The sequence below is a fragment of the Aspergillus affinis genome (assembly GCF_023601865.1).
Source record: "Aspergillus affinis strain CMG 70 chromosome Unknown NODE_4_length_623078_cov_86_301200, whole genome shotgun sequence".
NCBI lineage: Eukaryota > Fungi > Ascomycota > Eurotiomycetes > Eurotiales > Aspergillaceae > Aspergillus > Aspergillus affinis.
This window is the reverse complement of record NW_026515785.1, coordinates 380,303-394,173: the sequence shown is the minus strand read 5'-3', so window position 1 is coordinate 394,173 and position 13,871 is coordinate 380,303. Positions and strand designations below refer to the sequence as shown.

General features: G+C 52.5%; 7 protein-coding genes across 7 annotated transcripts; 3 read left to right on the top strand and 4 right to left on the bottom strand.

Moving 5' to 3' along the window:
* Positions 1 to 431: 431 nt before the first annotated feature.
* KD926_008025 (fumarylacetoacetate hydrolase family protein) lies at positions 432 to 1,312 on the top strand (the record flags this gene model as incomplete). The annotated part of the gene is made up of 3 exons (XM_053103706.1): positions 432 to 490; positions 570 to 781; positions 885 to 1,312. The coding sequence occupies 3 exons, from the start codon at positions 432 to 434 to the stop codon at positions 1,310 to 1,312; spliced, it is 699 nt and encodes a 232-aa protein (XP_052960590.1).
* Positions 1,313 to 1,466: 154 nt separating this feature from the next.
* On the bottom strand, positions 1,467 to 2,703 carry KD926_008024 (uncharacterized protein; the record flags this gene model as incomplete). Its single annotated transcript, XM_053103695.1, has 2 exons — positions 1,467 to 2,081; positions 2,164 to 2,703. 2 exons carry the CDS (start codon positions 2,701 to 2,703, stop codon positions 1,467 to 1,469), a joined length of 1,155 nt encoding a protein of 384 aa, XP_052960589.1.
* Positions 2,704 to 3,460: 757 nt separating this feature from the next.
* Positions 3,461 to 5,127, bottom strand: tif1 (putative eukaryotic translation initiation factor 4; the record flags this gene model as incomplete). Its single annotated transcript, XM_053103684.1, has 6 exons — positions 3,461 to 3,471; positions 3,534 to 4,176; positions 4,233 to 4,594; positions 4,682 to 4,750; positions 4,828 to 4,902; positions 5,088 to 5,127. The coding sequence occupies 6 exons, from the start codon at positions 5,125 to 5,127 to the stop codon at positions 3,461 to 3,463; spliced, it is 1,200 nt and encodes a 399-aa protein (XP_052960588.1).
* A 660-nt stretch (positions 5,128 to 5,787) lies between these two features.
* KD926_008022 (putative F-box and JmjC domain protein) lies at positions 5,788 to 7,386 on the top strand (the record flags this gene model as incomplete). Its single annotated transcript, XM_053103673.1, has 2 exons — positions 5,788 to 6,080; positions 6,192 to 7,386. 2 exons carry the CDS (start codon positions 5,788 to 5,790, stop codon positions 7,384 to 7,386), a joined length of 1,488 nt encoding a protein of 495 aa, XP_052960587.1.
* A 220-nt stretch (positions 7,387 to 7,606) lies between these two features.
* KD926_008021 (low-affinity Cu transporter) lies at positions 7,607 to 8,536 on the bottom strand (the record flags this gene model as incomplete). The annotated part of the gene is made up of 4 exons (XM_053103662.1): positions 7,607 to 7,724; positions 7,786 to 7,966; positions 8,112 to 8,313; positions 8,438 to 8,536. 4 exons carry the CDS (start codon positions 8,534 to 8,536, stop codon positions 7,607 to 7,609), a joined length of 600 nt encoding a protein of 199 aa, XP_052960586.1.
* Positions 8,537 to 8,940: 404 nt separating this feature from the next.
* Positions 8,941 to 9,951, top strand: KD926_008020 (chromatin modification-related protein EAF6/MEAF6; the record flags this gene model as incomplete). The annotated part of the gene is made up of 3 exons (XM_053103651.1): positions 8,941 to 9,141; positions 9,357 to 9,602; positions 9,691 to 9,951. 3 exons carry the CDS (start codon positions 8,941 to 8,943, stop codon positions 9,949 to 9,951), a joined length of 708 nt encoding a protein of 235 aa, XP_052960585.1.
* Positions 9,952 to 10,264: 313 nt separating this feature from the next.
* ams1 (alpha-mannosidase) lies at positions 10,265 to 13,710 on the bottom strand (the record flags this gene model as incomplete). The annotated part of the gene is made up of 4 exons (XM_053103640.1): positions 10,265 to 10,883; positions 10,942 to 12,931; positions 12,991 to 13,499; positions 13,565 to 13,710. The coding sequence occupies 4 exons, from the start codon at positions 13,708 to 13,710 to the stop codon at positions 10,265 to 10,267; spliced, it is 3,264 nt and encodes a 1,087-aa protein (XP_052960584.1).
* Between the last annotated feature and the right edge of the window lie 161 nt (positions 13,711 to 13,871).

The window sequence follows — 13,871 nt, the reverse complement described above, 5'->3', positions numbered from 1 at the left end:
GGAGGCACCGAGGGATGCAGGGGTGAGAGGAAGTGTGCATGCATCCGTAAAGTGTAGAGTAGTTATAGACGGTGATTAGTGACGTAACGCCGTCCGACGAGTTCACAATGCAGCCCTGCAGTACAACTACACATACAGCCAGCCTTCAATGAGTTGAGATAGGAACTCTAGTATACATTCTCCTACCTAGGTATCTCAACACATCAACAAAGACCTGCAAAGGCAATGACCGGCAAACGCGCCGAGTTCGGAGAAGCCGACAGCACCTCCGCAAAATGCAGCGGGCCAGCGTCCCGGCGCATCGGCTGCCTTCCGACGCTCTGCCCTTTAAATTCCCGCCTTCAGTCATCGCTCGCTCCTCCTCCCCTCCGCACTCTCCACTCTCCCCAGTCTCTGCCCCCCGACCTAGACAAACAATTGAATAAAACACAATGGCGGCTGCATTCAAGGCTCAATGCCGCAAGGTCATTTGCATCGGTCGCAACTATGCGTATGTGAAGTCCTCCTAGGAGTCTTGTCCCCGCGGAGTTCAAACGTTCCCCGGCTAATCGTAACTCGCCTGTCCGCAGCGACCACATCACCGAGCTTAACAACACCAAGCCCAAGCAGCCCTTCTTCTTCCTGAAGCCGGCTTCCGCTATCCTGTGTCCCGGCGAAGGCCCCGTGCTTCGACCCCGCGGCACGAACTTGCATTACGAGGTGGAATTGGGTCTGGTGATGGGCAAGACCGTTCGGGATCTGGACCCGAACGACGAGAAGGGCGCCTTGGATGCGATTCACAGTCAGTGCTTCCCACTTCCGGCGTAACAGTCTCTTTATAAGCGTTCTGTACGGCTCTAAGACCACACGTGCTAACGGGTTTCCTCAATTGAATTAAAATCCAGGCTACCTCCTCGCCATTGACATGACGGCGCGCAACGTGCAAGACGAAGCGAAGAAGAAGGGTCTCCCCTGGTCGATCGCCAAGGGTTTCGACACCTTCCTGCCCATCTCGCAGCAGATCGCGAAATCGCGCATCCCCAACCCTCACGACGCCTTCCTGCGGCTGAGCGTCGGCTCTCAGCAGCGCCAGGCTGACTCGACCAGCCTGATGCTCTACCAGATCCCGCGCCAGCTGGCGGAGATCTCGCGCGTCATGACGCTGGAGAAGGGCGATCTGGTGCTGACGGGGACGCCGAAGGGTGTCGGGGAGGTGAAGTCGGGAGATGTCATGCGGGCATCGATCGAGGTGGGGGGTAAGGAGATTGAGGAGGGCCGTATCGAGGTCGAGGTTAAGGATCGGGAGGGCCGGTATGTGTATGGTGAGACTTAAGAGGTCTACTAGACCGGGTACTTCAGTTATGATGCGCGTGAGTAAATAGAGTTATATACGTATATACATACCCTTGCAATGAAACAAAATTCAATAGACAAATGCTCATCTCTATGCAGATACTAGCTACTGACAAAAACTAACACTAGTCTAGTCATGAAACACCGGGCCATCCCCGCCCATACGCATCAATCACGAGCTGTTCATCCTGGTCAGGCGGCACAATGGCAATGTATCTCTTCCTCTTCAGTGTCGGCTTGGCCGGGTTGCCATTCCCCGTGGTAGCCTGTTGAATGTCAGACCCAGGCTGCATAGCACGCTCACCAACTGCAGCATCATCCTCGCTCTCGCCGGTAATCTCATGCACCAGAGCCTTTAACCCATCCCACGAGCAACATCCCGTATCACGACACCGTGCCTCCAACAACACCCTCGTATCGGTATCTTGGATCGACCGCACGAATCCACGCACGTAGCAATTCTCGGGGAATCGGTACGGCCGGGTCATGTATACAGAACTGATGCTAGTCCAGAAATCAGCAAGACGGCTTCGCTTCTCCTTCGTGAGTGGATCAGTCCGGCCTGTTCCACCCTGGTTTGAATTGGTATTAGCACTTCGCGCCTGCACTATGTTGTCATGCGTCCCTCCGTCTCTGGAGACGTAAGAAGAAGTCAAGGTTGTTTCGGAGAGCGAGCGTACGAAGTCCTGCGGACGCAGGAGCGGAAGAGGCGAGGACTCGTTGGCAGGCATTGAGTCGGGAGCGAGGATCTCCGAGTCTGTTAGTGGTTTCGATCCTTTGGTGTCTACACCTAGATGACTAGATCAGTGACCACTTAAAGAACAGACATACCGAAACTAAAGAAAACCCGTCCTTAAACCGAGTATACTGACCGGTATTTGCATCCGAATCTAACGACCCACGACTCCGTGCACGCTTAAACACCCCGTTCTCGCATGCGATTCTCAAGACCGTGGGCTGTCGAGCCGTCGTCGTTTTCTGCCTCTGGGACACTATGCCGCTTGATTCGCGCTCACGGTGCTCCCCTGCATGCTGACGCTCAGCTTCAAGAACCTCGACCCTTGTCTTCAGAAGCCCGTTCTCCGTCTCGAGGCCATTCATCCGCTCGAGTATTGTGTGTAATTGTTCATTCAACCGATCTTCCAATCGAAGAAGAGTCCCCTCTACTTGAGCATTACATTGTTTAGTGTCCTCGACCTGGCTGGTGAGTGCCTCAAGGTCATGTCTCAGGTCATTCATGGTATCAGTAGCGACGGCGAGATCGGCCTTCAGCGTGTCGATCTGATGGACGAGGTGGATGTGTTCGCGGCGGATTTGGTGCGCCCAGAGGAGAGAGGAAGGATTTGGGTTTGGTGGATGGGATGGCTCCATCGATAGGTATGAAAACAAATGTAGATGGGTATTGTAGAGGGTGTGATGGTGAGACAAAGTGGTTGATGAGGAAAAGGAGGAACGATGAAAGCGGAGGGGGACCCTCATACATCTCGATCATTCGAGTAAAGGGCATGACTATAAAACACATGGACCTACGAGGAGTGAATAATCAAAATGAAATGGCATTCCCTCTTGTCTATCGTATTGAAAAGCAGGTACATCACCATCCCAATGTCATGGGCACATTGCATCCACCCAGATCGTGTCGAGACCAGCGTTTTGGAACGAACAAATCACATTTTTTGCTCGACCTTCTGGATCAGCATGAAAGACATCCATAACCAACCAGAGCGAGCTAGGTACAAAATGGGAGGAAATATAGTAATAGGAAAAGGGTAAAAAAAAAAAAAAAAAAGGAAAACCGATTCCGGCAGAGAAACCATGAATTACAGCAATCATTCGCACAAACATGACGCATCTCCATAAGCACAGCAAACAAAGGAAACCATTAGCGAGAACCAAGAACCTGACTAGGGTCAAAACACCATGCTAGCCTTTCCTCGATAACCCCCGCCAGTAAAAAGAAAAAATGCTGGAGATACAGAAAGCCACTTTTTGAAGGATTCTCCTTAGCCAAGAGAAGCAACGATGATGTTAGAACGCCTTTTCCACCGCAACTTACCCTTGGTCCGTGATTGGCAACTGCATTCGTAATCCGCATCGAGAGACATAAGGTGGCTCGGAATTGAGAAGTTTAGATGAGGTCTGCAAGGAATCAAGGTTAGCCAGTGAATAAGGATGAAGGAGCGAAAAAGTTGAAGACATACCAGCAACGTTCATGGGCATCTCCTCAATCTGGGTGCTGTAGAACTGCTCGATCTCACGCATCATGCGGACGTCATCAGCGGTGACGAAGTTAATGGCAACACCCTTACGACCGAAACGACCACCACGACCGATACGGTGGATGTAGTTCTCACGGTTGGAGGGGAGATCGTAGTTGATGACCAGGGAAACCTGCTGGACATCGATACCACGGGCCAGCAGATCGGTGGCGATCAGGACACGAGAAGATCCGGAGCGGAACTCCTTCATGATGATATCACGCTGGGACTGCTCCATGTCACCGTGCATGGCGGAGACAGTGAAGTCACGGGCAGTGAGCTTGTCGGTGAGCCAGTCGACCTTTCTGCGGGTGTTACAGAAGATGACAGCCTGGGTGATGGTGACGGTCTCGTAGAGATCCGACAGGGTGTCGAGCTTCCACTCCTCCTTCTCAACAGCAATGTAGAACTGCTTGATACCCTCCAGGGTGAGTTCCTGCTTCTTGACAAGGATACGGACGGGGTCGCGCATGAACTTGGTGGTCACCTCAAGGACATCCTGGGGCATGGTGGCAGACAGCAGGGTGACCTGGGTGGACTGGGGGAGGAGCTGGAAGATGTCGTAGATTTGCTCGGTGAAACCACGCTGCAGTCGTCGTTAGCATCCATGCGCCAGGTGGACTTTTCAAGGGGATCACTTACGGACAACATCTCATCAGCCTCGTCGAGAATGAAGAGCTTCATCTGGTCGGTCTTGAGGGCACGACGCTGGATCATATCTTGGATACGACCGGGGGTACCGACGACGACCTGAGGACCCTCACGGAGGGTGTTCATGTCCTCACGAACACCGGTACCACCGATACAGGCGTGGCAGGTGATGTTCTCCATGAAGTCACCGATGGCGACGACGACCTTCTGGATCTGCTGAGCCAACTCACGGGTAGGAGCGACAATCAGGGCCTGGCAGGCCTTGAGGTTGGGGTCGATCTTCTGGAGGGCGGAGATGGAGAAGGTGGCAGTCTTTCCAGTACCGGACTGAGCCTGAGCAATGACATCGTTACCTGTGAGGCAAAGCCGTTAGTCTCAACTCTGGCGCCCTCTTGATCACTCCTTATCAGAGTAATCAATCCCGAGAGAGAGAAACCTACCCTTGATGATGGGCATGATGGCACGCTGCTGGATAGCGGAAGGACGCTCGAAACCATAGGCGTAGATACCTGTAGACAGTCTTATCAGTACAAAATTTTCTTTTCCACCAGTCCGACCGCACTGTCGTTGGAGGGGAGTCACATACCGCGAAGGAGCTCGGCCTTCAGGTCCATGGAATCGAAAGAGTCGGTGATCTCATCGTAGTTAGAGTCGATCTGTCCTGTTGTTGGCGATAAAATGACATTAGTTACTGTATCTGAAGCCTTTGTGTGGTGCGTTTGTCTCGAGTTTTCTCTTTTCTCTTTCCCTCCGGCGTTGGGCAAGAATACCGCCACAAGGTAATCAAGACGGAGAAAAAGTCGAAATCCAGAACAAAACAGGGAACAAAAGGGAAGACGAGCATACCCTCAGGGATCTCCTCCAAGCCCTTGTCGTTAGAAGCCATGATTGCGGTTGTAAGATAGAATGATCACAGAGCGAGTTGTGCCTGTGACCGGAAAGAAAGATGGTGGGGTTTTGGGTGAGAAGTTTGTAGAGGTTTTTTTTCTTAGCGACAAGACGATTCCCAGTGGGGGTTGGTCGCAGCGGCAGAAAATCACAGTCAAGAAAAAGGACGGGAAAAAAAAAAGCTGACTAGTCCGAGCAGTCAGAAAATTTTCTAAGGGAATCTACTAGTCCGTGGGCAGCAGTCGGTAATCTGGAAGTTTGGTTTCACCGAAGTGTGGGTTTTTGGAAATGGGGAAGGAACCGATGAAAAAATTGATTCTTGGCGCCCATTCTGCCCTCACTCAGACCTGACCGCTTGCTCTTTCAAGGCGGGCTAACCGGAATTCGCCTCGTGGGGGTTTTTTTTGCCATCGACCATTTGTATACGGAGTAGGGTTGTTGACCGGATGCTCGCCGACGGTCGCTGTGCTGTTGGTTTCTTCTGATTGAAGGATTGCATGGAACTTGTCGCTCTGGTTGACGCTCTGATTTGACTCTGGCAACCTCCGCGACTCTCATCTGTGGGTGACATCTTCTTTGAGAGAGAGAGAGTGTGTGTGCGTGTCATCAGGATCCCCCCACCAAAAAGGGAAAGCCCTGGCCTGAGGCTGCCCAAGCCATGCCTGACATCACCTCCATCGACAGCCACTCGGAACATGGCCTACTAGAGGATGCCCCTGGACACGATACAATCCCCGGCCATCCTATGGGCGTGAAGCCCAGTGGCAATGCTTTGCTTGCCACGGAGAATCTCCGAAATGCCATTGGCACGTTCCAATTACTGCCCGATGAACTGATCTTGATGTTGCTGGAGGGCCTGGATGGCCCGGCTCTGCTGAGTATAGGACGGACGTGTAAGGCTTTCTATGCGTTTACGCGCGCGGAGGATCTGTGGAAGGCGCTCTTCATCCAGTAAGACATCTTCGTACCTGGCTATACTATACCTACGTACTCGGCGGGCGCAATGGCCCCTAAACACGTAGGTAGTTGATTTGCTCCATGCCGTACTAAACGCTACGCCAGGTCGCCTCCCCCTTCGTTTGCCTGGAGAGGAACGTGGCGGTCAACTTATCTCAATTTGCCTCCGACCAAGGTCGCCATCCTGGACTGCTCGAGTCTCTACTCCGACGCCCTACACCGACCCTTCTATTGCGCGCACATCTCCTTGGACCCCTTCGTTCGCAACATCCCGACGAGAAACCAGATCGCTCGGCTGCCGGACCTATCTCCAGATGAGTTTCAAGAGAAGTGGACCGACACCCCGTTTATCCTGACCGAACCCGTCAAACAATGGCCGGCCTATCGAGATTGGTCCGTCGAGTCGCTGTTGTCGCGACACGGCGACGTCGAGTTCCGTGCGGAGGCGGTGGATTGGCCCTTCAAGACCTACGTGGATTACATGCATCATAACTCGGATGAGAGTCCCCTGTATCTGTTCGACCGGGCGTTCGTGTCCAAGATGGGGATCAAGGCCGGTCCGTTAGACCAGGAACCCGAGGCGACGTACTGGCCGCCACCCTGTTTCGGAGAGGACTTCTTCTCCGTTCTAGGAAACGACCGTCCGGACCGACAATGGTTGATCATTGGACCTGAGCGATCGGGGAGTACCTTTCACAAGGATCCGAATGCCACCAGCGCCTGGAATGCGGTCGTCCGAGGCTCGAAATACTGGATCATGTTCCCTTCGTCGTCCAAGCTGCCCCCGCCGCCCGGGGTCTACGTCTCCGATGACCAGAGTGAGGTGACGTCTCCGCTCAGTATCGCGGAATGGCTGCTCGGCTTCCACGCTGAAGCCCGACGCACCGCGGGTTGCATCGAGGGCATCTGCGGGGAGGGCGAGATCTTGCACGTGCCTTCGGGGTGGTGGCATCTCGTCGTCAACATCGAACCGGCTATTGCGGTCACGCAGAACTTTATCCCTCGTGCTCATTTGGGCGCTGCGTTGGACTTCCTATCCAACAAGGCCGACCAGGTGTCTGGATTCCGAAAGGACGTGCACGATCCATACAACCGATTTGTCAACCGGATGCGCGAGACTCACCCGACTATCCTTGAACAGGCCGAGGAAGAGTTACAAAAGAAAAATGACGGCAAGAAACGGAAATGGGACGAAATTGTCCACGGAAAGCCGGATGGCGAAGGAGCCGCAGACGCATCGGAAGGAGGAGGATTCAGTTTTGGCTTCGGAGACGACGGAAGCGACGTGGAAGTTCCCTGAAATTCAAGCGGCCAATCGTGCGACATGCATGGACATGAGACTGAGTGAATGGAAGATTCTCGGATAAGATTGTGGAAGAAAAGCAAAATATACTATCATGAGAAAGCACACGCCGGCTTCCGCTGTTCAGTCTTGATGCGCAACTTTCATAAGCTCAACATGGGTCTCGAAAACTCAAATACCGGAAACCAATCTCCAAACATAAAGTGCATACGAACGCTTAATGACAAGCCACCGTCTTAGAAGCCGACGTATTGTCCCCGAAGACCAGATATCCTACGAAGGCACCGACCGCCACGGAAAGCATAACCCAGCCGTTATAGGTCATGAAGAGTAACCTGGGAAGGGCTTATGAGCGGTCTGCCGAGTACGCGGAGAAGGCAGGTCGGAAGCACTCACATGATAAAGAAGCTATAGAATACCTGCACGGCATACAAAAGGGCCATGATGATCTTGCCCCTCTGCTCCAGTCTCCGGCGATTGTCGCTGCCTACAAGTAGCGGTGAGCTCGCGTCGGGAAGATGAGTCGCTGGATGATGAAGGGGGCCATCCGGAGCAGAATCGTCGGCGAAGTCATTGCCTTGATGGTGTCAACGAGACTGGACACGAGTCCGGTGCGATGTCTTGACCTCCGATGGGGTTCCCATTACGATACAACCATAGCATAATAATTAAAATAATACATAGCATGGAAATGGAAAATTCAAGATGAAAAACAGACTTACCCCCGGTCGTAGTAGACGACGAAAATGCATTCAACCGTCTTGCATGGGCCGCCTCAAACCGCCTCGTCAGTTGACGAACGCCCTCGTACCCGGCCGTCAAAAGTACGATCACAACCAAGGAGACCAGAAGAGACGCAAGCCCGGTTACTTGCCACCGGCGGAAGACGATGCAGAGGCCTTTGCTGGACCAAGTGAATAGCATCTAGCGGGGTTTCATTAGTACCGCCGTAGATAGCATCACACGAGCATACCCAGAATCATAGATACGACTCTGACGATGCGTGCCATCTTATGTGGGGAGGATAAATCTGGGGAAGACTTCATACATTCATACTACATTGTCCTTCGCCCATATCCATATCCCCATGACCACCATGACCGCCGTGGTCCATGTCCATGTCATGGTGCATTGCGTGGTGATCCATGATGAAAGCCAAGGAGCCTAGTAATGTCTATGGTCGCGGGAAAATAAAAAAGAATGCAGCGCTTCAAGAGTATAGACAAGAATATGTGAGAATAGATAAACAAAAGTGTTCTCAGAGTGCTGTATACAAGTGGGGGAGATAAAACGGGGGATGAAAGGGAGGAGAAGTAGGAGGAGTAGAAGTAGGAGGAGTAGAAGTAGGAGCATGAGAGACGATCGGGTTGCGCCATCATGCAAACCAGACAAACACCCCGATAAGATGCGGAAATCCAACCAACACCCACCCACGACTTCCAGTACCTCTGCAACCGCCAACCCATCTTCCAAAGACTAAAGCAGACCAGATCGGACCCGACCAGACACGAGAAGACAAGAGGAGAAAATAAAGACATTTAGACACCGACAATGAGCGAATCCGCCCCTCCAATCCCCAACCCCAACATCCAGGGCACGAATTCCTCCGTCGCGGTGACCGGCACAGGTACTGGCTCCAACGCCGCCAGCAGTGCAGATCAGACCGGGAGTCGCGGACTTCCGTACTACGAGAAATTGAGGCGCGAGCTACGCGACACGTTACAGAGGAAGCGATTGATGGATAAGGGCATGGTGAGTCTTCCTGCCTGCCAGCCTGCCTGTCCCACTTCATCCATCCGTCGCCTCGGAGATACGACAGGATGCGACGATGGATGTCTTTCTTCCCAATGACATACCTTCGCGCATTCAGTACATTCACATTGAAACCATCCCCCCTCAGTCATCGCCAAAACCACATACCACAAGGACGAACAAAGCTAACCAACCAACCCCTCTCAAACCAAAAGGCCCAACTCGAAGACCAAATCTTCCGCTTCGAACAATCCTACCTCGAAGAAACCACCGCCGGAAACATCATCAAAGGATTCGACAACTACATCAAGGGCTCCTCGAACACGGGGGTCAGCGCGACCTCGCTCTCGTTCTCCGGTAGCGTGGGCGGCGGCGGCGGTGGCGGCGGCGGCACAAGACGCAAGGCCCAGGTGACGGACGCGGATCGTGTGTTTTCGAGAAGCTCGGCGGGGTTTATGCGTGTATGTTTCTCTCCTTCGCTCTCCTGTTCTTATTTTTGTCTTTTCTCGCTGTGTATGAAACTGCGAAGCTTACTATGGTTTGCTATAGGACTCTACGCCCTCCTCATCCCAAACGACGCCCTCGCATGCACCGACGCCAACGTCCACATATAACGGATCCACGGGGAAACCGAACGGCGAGACGGGCTCAGCATCCGGCAGCGTGAAAGGGGGATCATCGTCCAAGAACAAGAAGAAGTCCAGCAATAACAACAGCGGAAGTAACAAGGATAGCAAGAATGACGAGGATGAGGACGGCGGAGATAAGCCGCCCACGAAGCGGTTGAAGATCAGCTATGGGAGGGATTGAGCGATTTGCCTGAACTGTTTTTGGGAGTAAAAAAAGGGCCTGGAATTTTGTTTGTCTGGGGGCTGGGTATCTAGGGCGTTTTGTTTTCCCATAATATTCTCTGGTGTTTGTGTATGATTATATGGGTACAGTTTCTCTTCCTATCTCATGATATCCTTTGTCTTATTTCTGCGAGCCTATATCATAGATCATATCAGACCAAGTCGATTTTGTCAGAAAAAAAAAAATCAAAATAAATTATAGCAAAATGAGCTACTGTTATATATACGATCCATGCCAGGTGGGTACTAGCTAATGGGGTAATATCCTGAGATTACAGCTGCAAGCGGTAAGTAGCTACTTCATATGCCCTCAGCTCGATGTCAACATCAATGGAGTCGTCTCTCTTAGAAAGTGGCAGCGAGATCTCGTTATCCTCAAGCACATTACACTTCCAGACCTCTTTAACGGGGAGCTTGGTGCGGATAGTTCCCCGGCTTTTACCGCCGAGAGACTCGTAGATGCGGAGGATGATGCTTTGACCTGGACGGCGAGGCAAATTGTCCCGAGACACGTCTTCATCATCTTCTCCGCGTTTTACCGCGTCCAGGATGAGAGACGGTGACCCACCGAGGGAAACAGATGTGAAAACGCTAGCGTTTGCTAGACCAGTGGCTGGCTCCAGCACCAGAGGGTGATTGAAATTGTATCCAGCCCGAACAATACGAGCATCAAGGGGACCGGCATGCGGCACGATAGCATAACGGATGTGATGGCGGCCCATATCGGCATGAGCATCGGGTGCTTTCGGTGCACGAAGCAAAGAAAGGCGCATCAGGTTACCGCAGGTTGCGAAACCGTACTTCGAATCGTTCAGGACAGACACGCCGTACCCATTCTCGGACAGGTCGGCCCATTTATGACAGCATACTTCGAACTTGGCCATATCCCAGCTAGATGACATCAGTGTTATAACTCATTGGGAGTAGTTGAGCTGACTTGGGGATATACCTCGTGTTGTAGTGAGTTGGACGCTTGATCATTCCATACTGAGTCTCATAAGATGCCTCCGTGTTGGTAATGTCAACAGGGAACTCAACCTTGAGAAATTTCATATCTTCCTTCCACTCGACCTCGCTGTGGAACTCCACGTACGAAGGCTGATCTTCTATGGCAGCGGCAAGGCTGATGGTAGTCTTAACCCAGCTCTTGTCACTGATCTTGGTTTCAGTGACGACACTGGCACGGTTGGGGTCTTTCTCGGAAATGCTGCTCTTTCCGGATTGTAATTCTTTCCTCGATTCCAGATGGAAGACCTCCACATCCCAGGCCTGCCAGTACAATGGTTTATCGTCAAAAATGACCAGCTGTCCAGCCTTGCCATCCTTGGCAATCACCTCACGGTCTTCTTCGACGTCGTACAGTGAGATGATCACACCATTGTGGATATCAACTCTCAGCTTGAAGTTTTCAAGACGGAACGTGCCAGGGCTGATCTCCGATGCTGTCACAGCAGAAGCCGGACGCGTGACGGAGGGTTTACACTCGATAGGCCCAGTTTCACCAGTGACGAGGGCAAATTTCGAACCCGTCGAGGCAATGAACTCATTGGGGATTCGGACTATCTCAGAGCGGCGCCAAGGCAGGGTATTGATTGCCTGAAGAGTCTGGCCACTGCCTGTATGATCATATCCAAGGGCCTCGAGCGCTTCTCGCCTGGCCTTCTTCCCTGTCTTGAAAATCTCTGCATAAAGCTGATCGGAGTCATCGTAGCACATCTCAATACAGCTTCCGGGAAGACAGTCATGGAACTGGCACAGGAGAGTTCCCTCCCACATGTCGTCGATATCTTTCTTAGGGTATTCGTAGTGGCTAGTCTTGGTGATGGATGCAAGAGTGGCCAGATATTCAAGCTCGCGCAGCAAGAACTCAGCCTTGCGATTGTTGCGCTTGTTGTTTGCTTGAGTGGTATATGTACCGCGGTGAAGCTCAAAGTAGAGCTCGCCATACCACGTAGCGAATTCAGTGCCGTTCGCCGCTTTCTTTTCTAGCCCTTCAAAGAAGTCGTCCACGGACTCTCCCATCTTCACACGCGGGAGTAGGCCCACCTTGTCACTCAGACCCCGGCAGCGGCGGAGCTTCTCGAGATGCTCGAAAGTAGGCCCTCCACCGCCATCCCCCTTTCCGAACACCAAGAGTGAAGTGTTGTCTTGGTCCATCGACTTGTGCTGGGTCACGCTACGCTTGACATCACCGAAGTGAGCACTGGCAGTGTATGTCTCCGAAGGGGACATATGACACATGACCTGGCTGCCGTCCAGGGAAACCCATTGGAAAGTCGTATGGGGAAAGTTGTTAATGTTGTTCCAGCTGAGCTTCTGCGTAAAGAAGCGACTCATTCCCGCCAAGCGACAGATCTGAGGAATTTGAGAGGAATAGCCAAATGTATCTGGCAGCCAGAAAGTTGTGGACCGTTCTCCGAAGTGGCTTTCAAAGAACCGCTGTCCGTAGAGAAACTGCCTGACCAACGATTCTCCGCTGGGCAAGTTGGTATCATGCTCGACCCAGCTCCCGCCGATGGGCTGGAAGTGTCCTTTCTTCACCCAGCCTTTTACGCGGTCAAAGACGGTAGGATAGTACTGTTTCAACCATTTGAACTGCTGTGCCTGTGAGCAGGTAAATCGGTGCTCGGGGTATCGATCCATCAGGTCACATTGATTCGACCAGGACCGGGCCACCTTGCGCTTGGTTTCGGCCCAAGGCCATAGCCAGCACGTATCGATATGGCAATGGCCAATACCGTAGACAATCGGCTGCGTCTCCGTGTTGTACACATCGGATGAATCGACTTTACCCCCGAGATACTTCTGGGCAATTTTGCGCGCCTCTTTGATCGCTTCATTGCTTCCATTTCCGGCAATGAAAGCATCCATGATGGCATTGCCGACCATGTTTGCCTCGTGAGACTCCCAGCCATCACCGGGGAACTCTCTAGCCGCATCTGCATTACCCATCAGTGAGCCGTACTTCAACAGACCCATTTAGGCGCATAAAACCTACCTCCAATAATCCAGAAATCGTAAAAGAGAGCCCGCGCCTCAACATTGATGGCAGTGATGCGGGCCGTATGAAGAGTATAGTACTTATCTGGGGCCGGCGGTTGGATCGAATCACCTCCGGGGGCATTGCCAAACATGCCATTGCAGGCCATCTCGATATAAAACGTATGTTCCTTTCCATCGCGCCAGGCGTCAGGGATCACCCACTCAATCCGCTCACCTCCGCCCGTAAGACCCTGCAACGGCCGGCCATCCTCCGTCCACACCAATCCCTCATTGTTGGCATCCCAATGGAACTCCAGCCGTTCCTTCCGGCGCAAATCCTCAGGGATGGCTAGTCGGATGCGAAACCAATGTGTAGACCAACTAGGACCAAAGGAGGCGCCGATATGAGTGGGCTTGAATTCGTGGGAAGTGGCCTCCTCGAACGAGGGACGCTGCAGGTCGGGGACAGAGTAGACCTCGAGTTTGACATGGTCTTCGTCGGAGTTGGTGGCTTCAAAGAGCTTCCTAAGTTGGGGTTAGTGAATGAATATCGATAAGAGATGAATTAATAAAGACAAATAAAAACCTACGAGATCAAGTTCTGGCCGCTGTACTGGCCAGTTTCGGTGAATTGTTTCAACCGATCGGTGTAGATGCTCTTGATCCGCTGGCCAACGGGGCGAGCCGGAGTCCGGGGAAGAGAGCTTGGAGCTTGTCGGAGCACGTCTCCACCCATGGTTGCGCGGTGGGTACGGGGGTGGGCTAGAATGGGTCTGTGTGTAAAGCGTAGGCCCGATGATGGCATCAACAAGCAGATGAGAGATTGAAGGGGATGGCGATAGAAGTGGGTTCAATGAGGAATGGGGGGAAGGAGGAGGAGAAGAGGGAAAGAAAGAG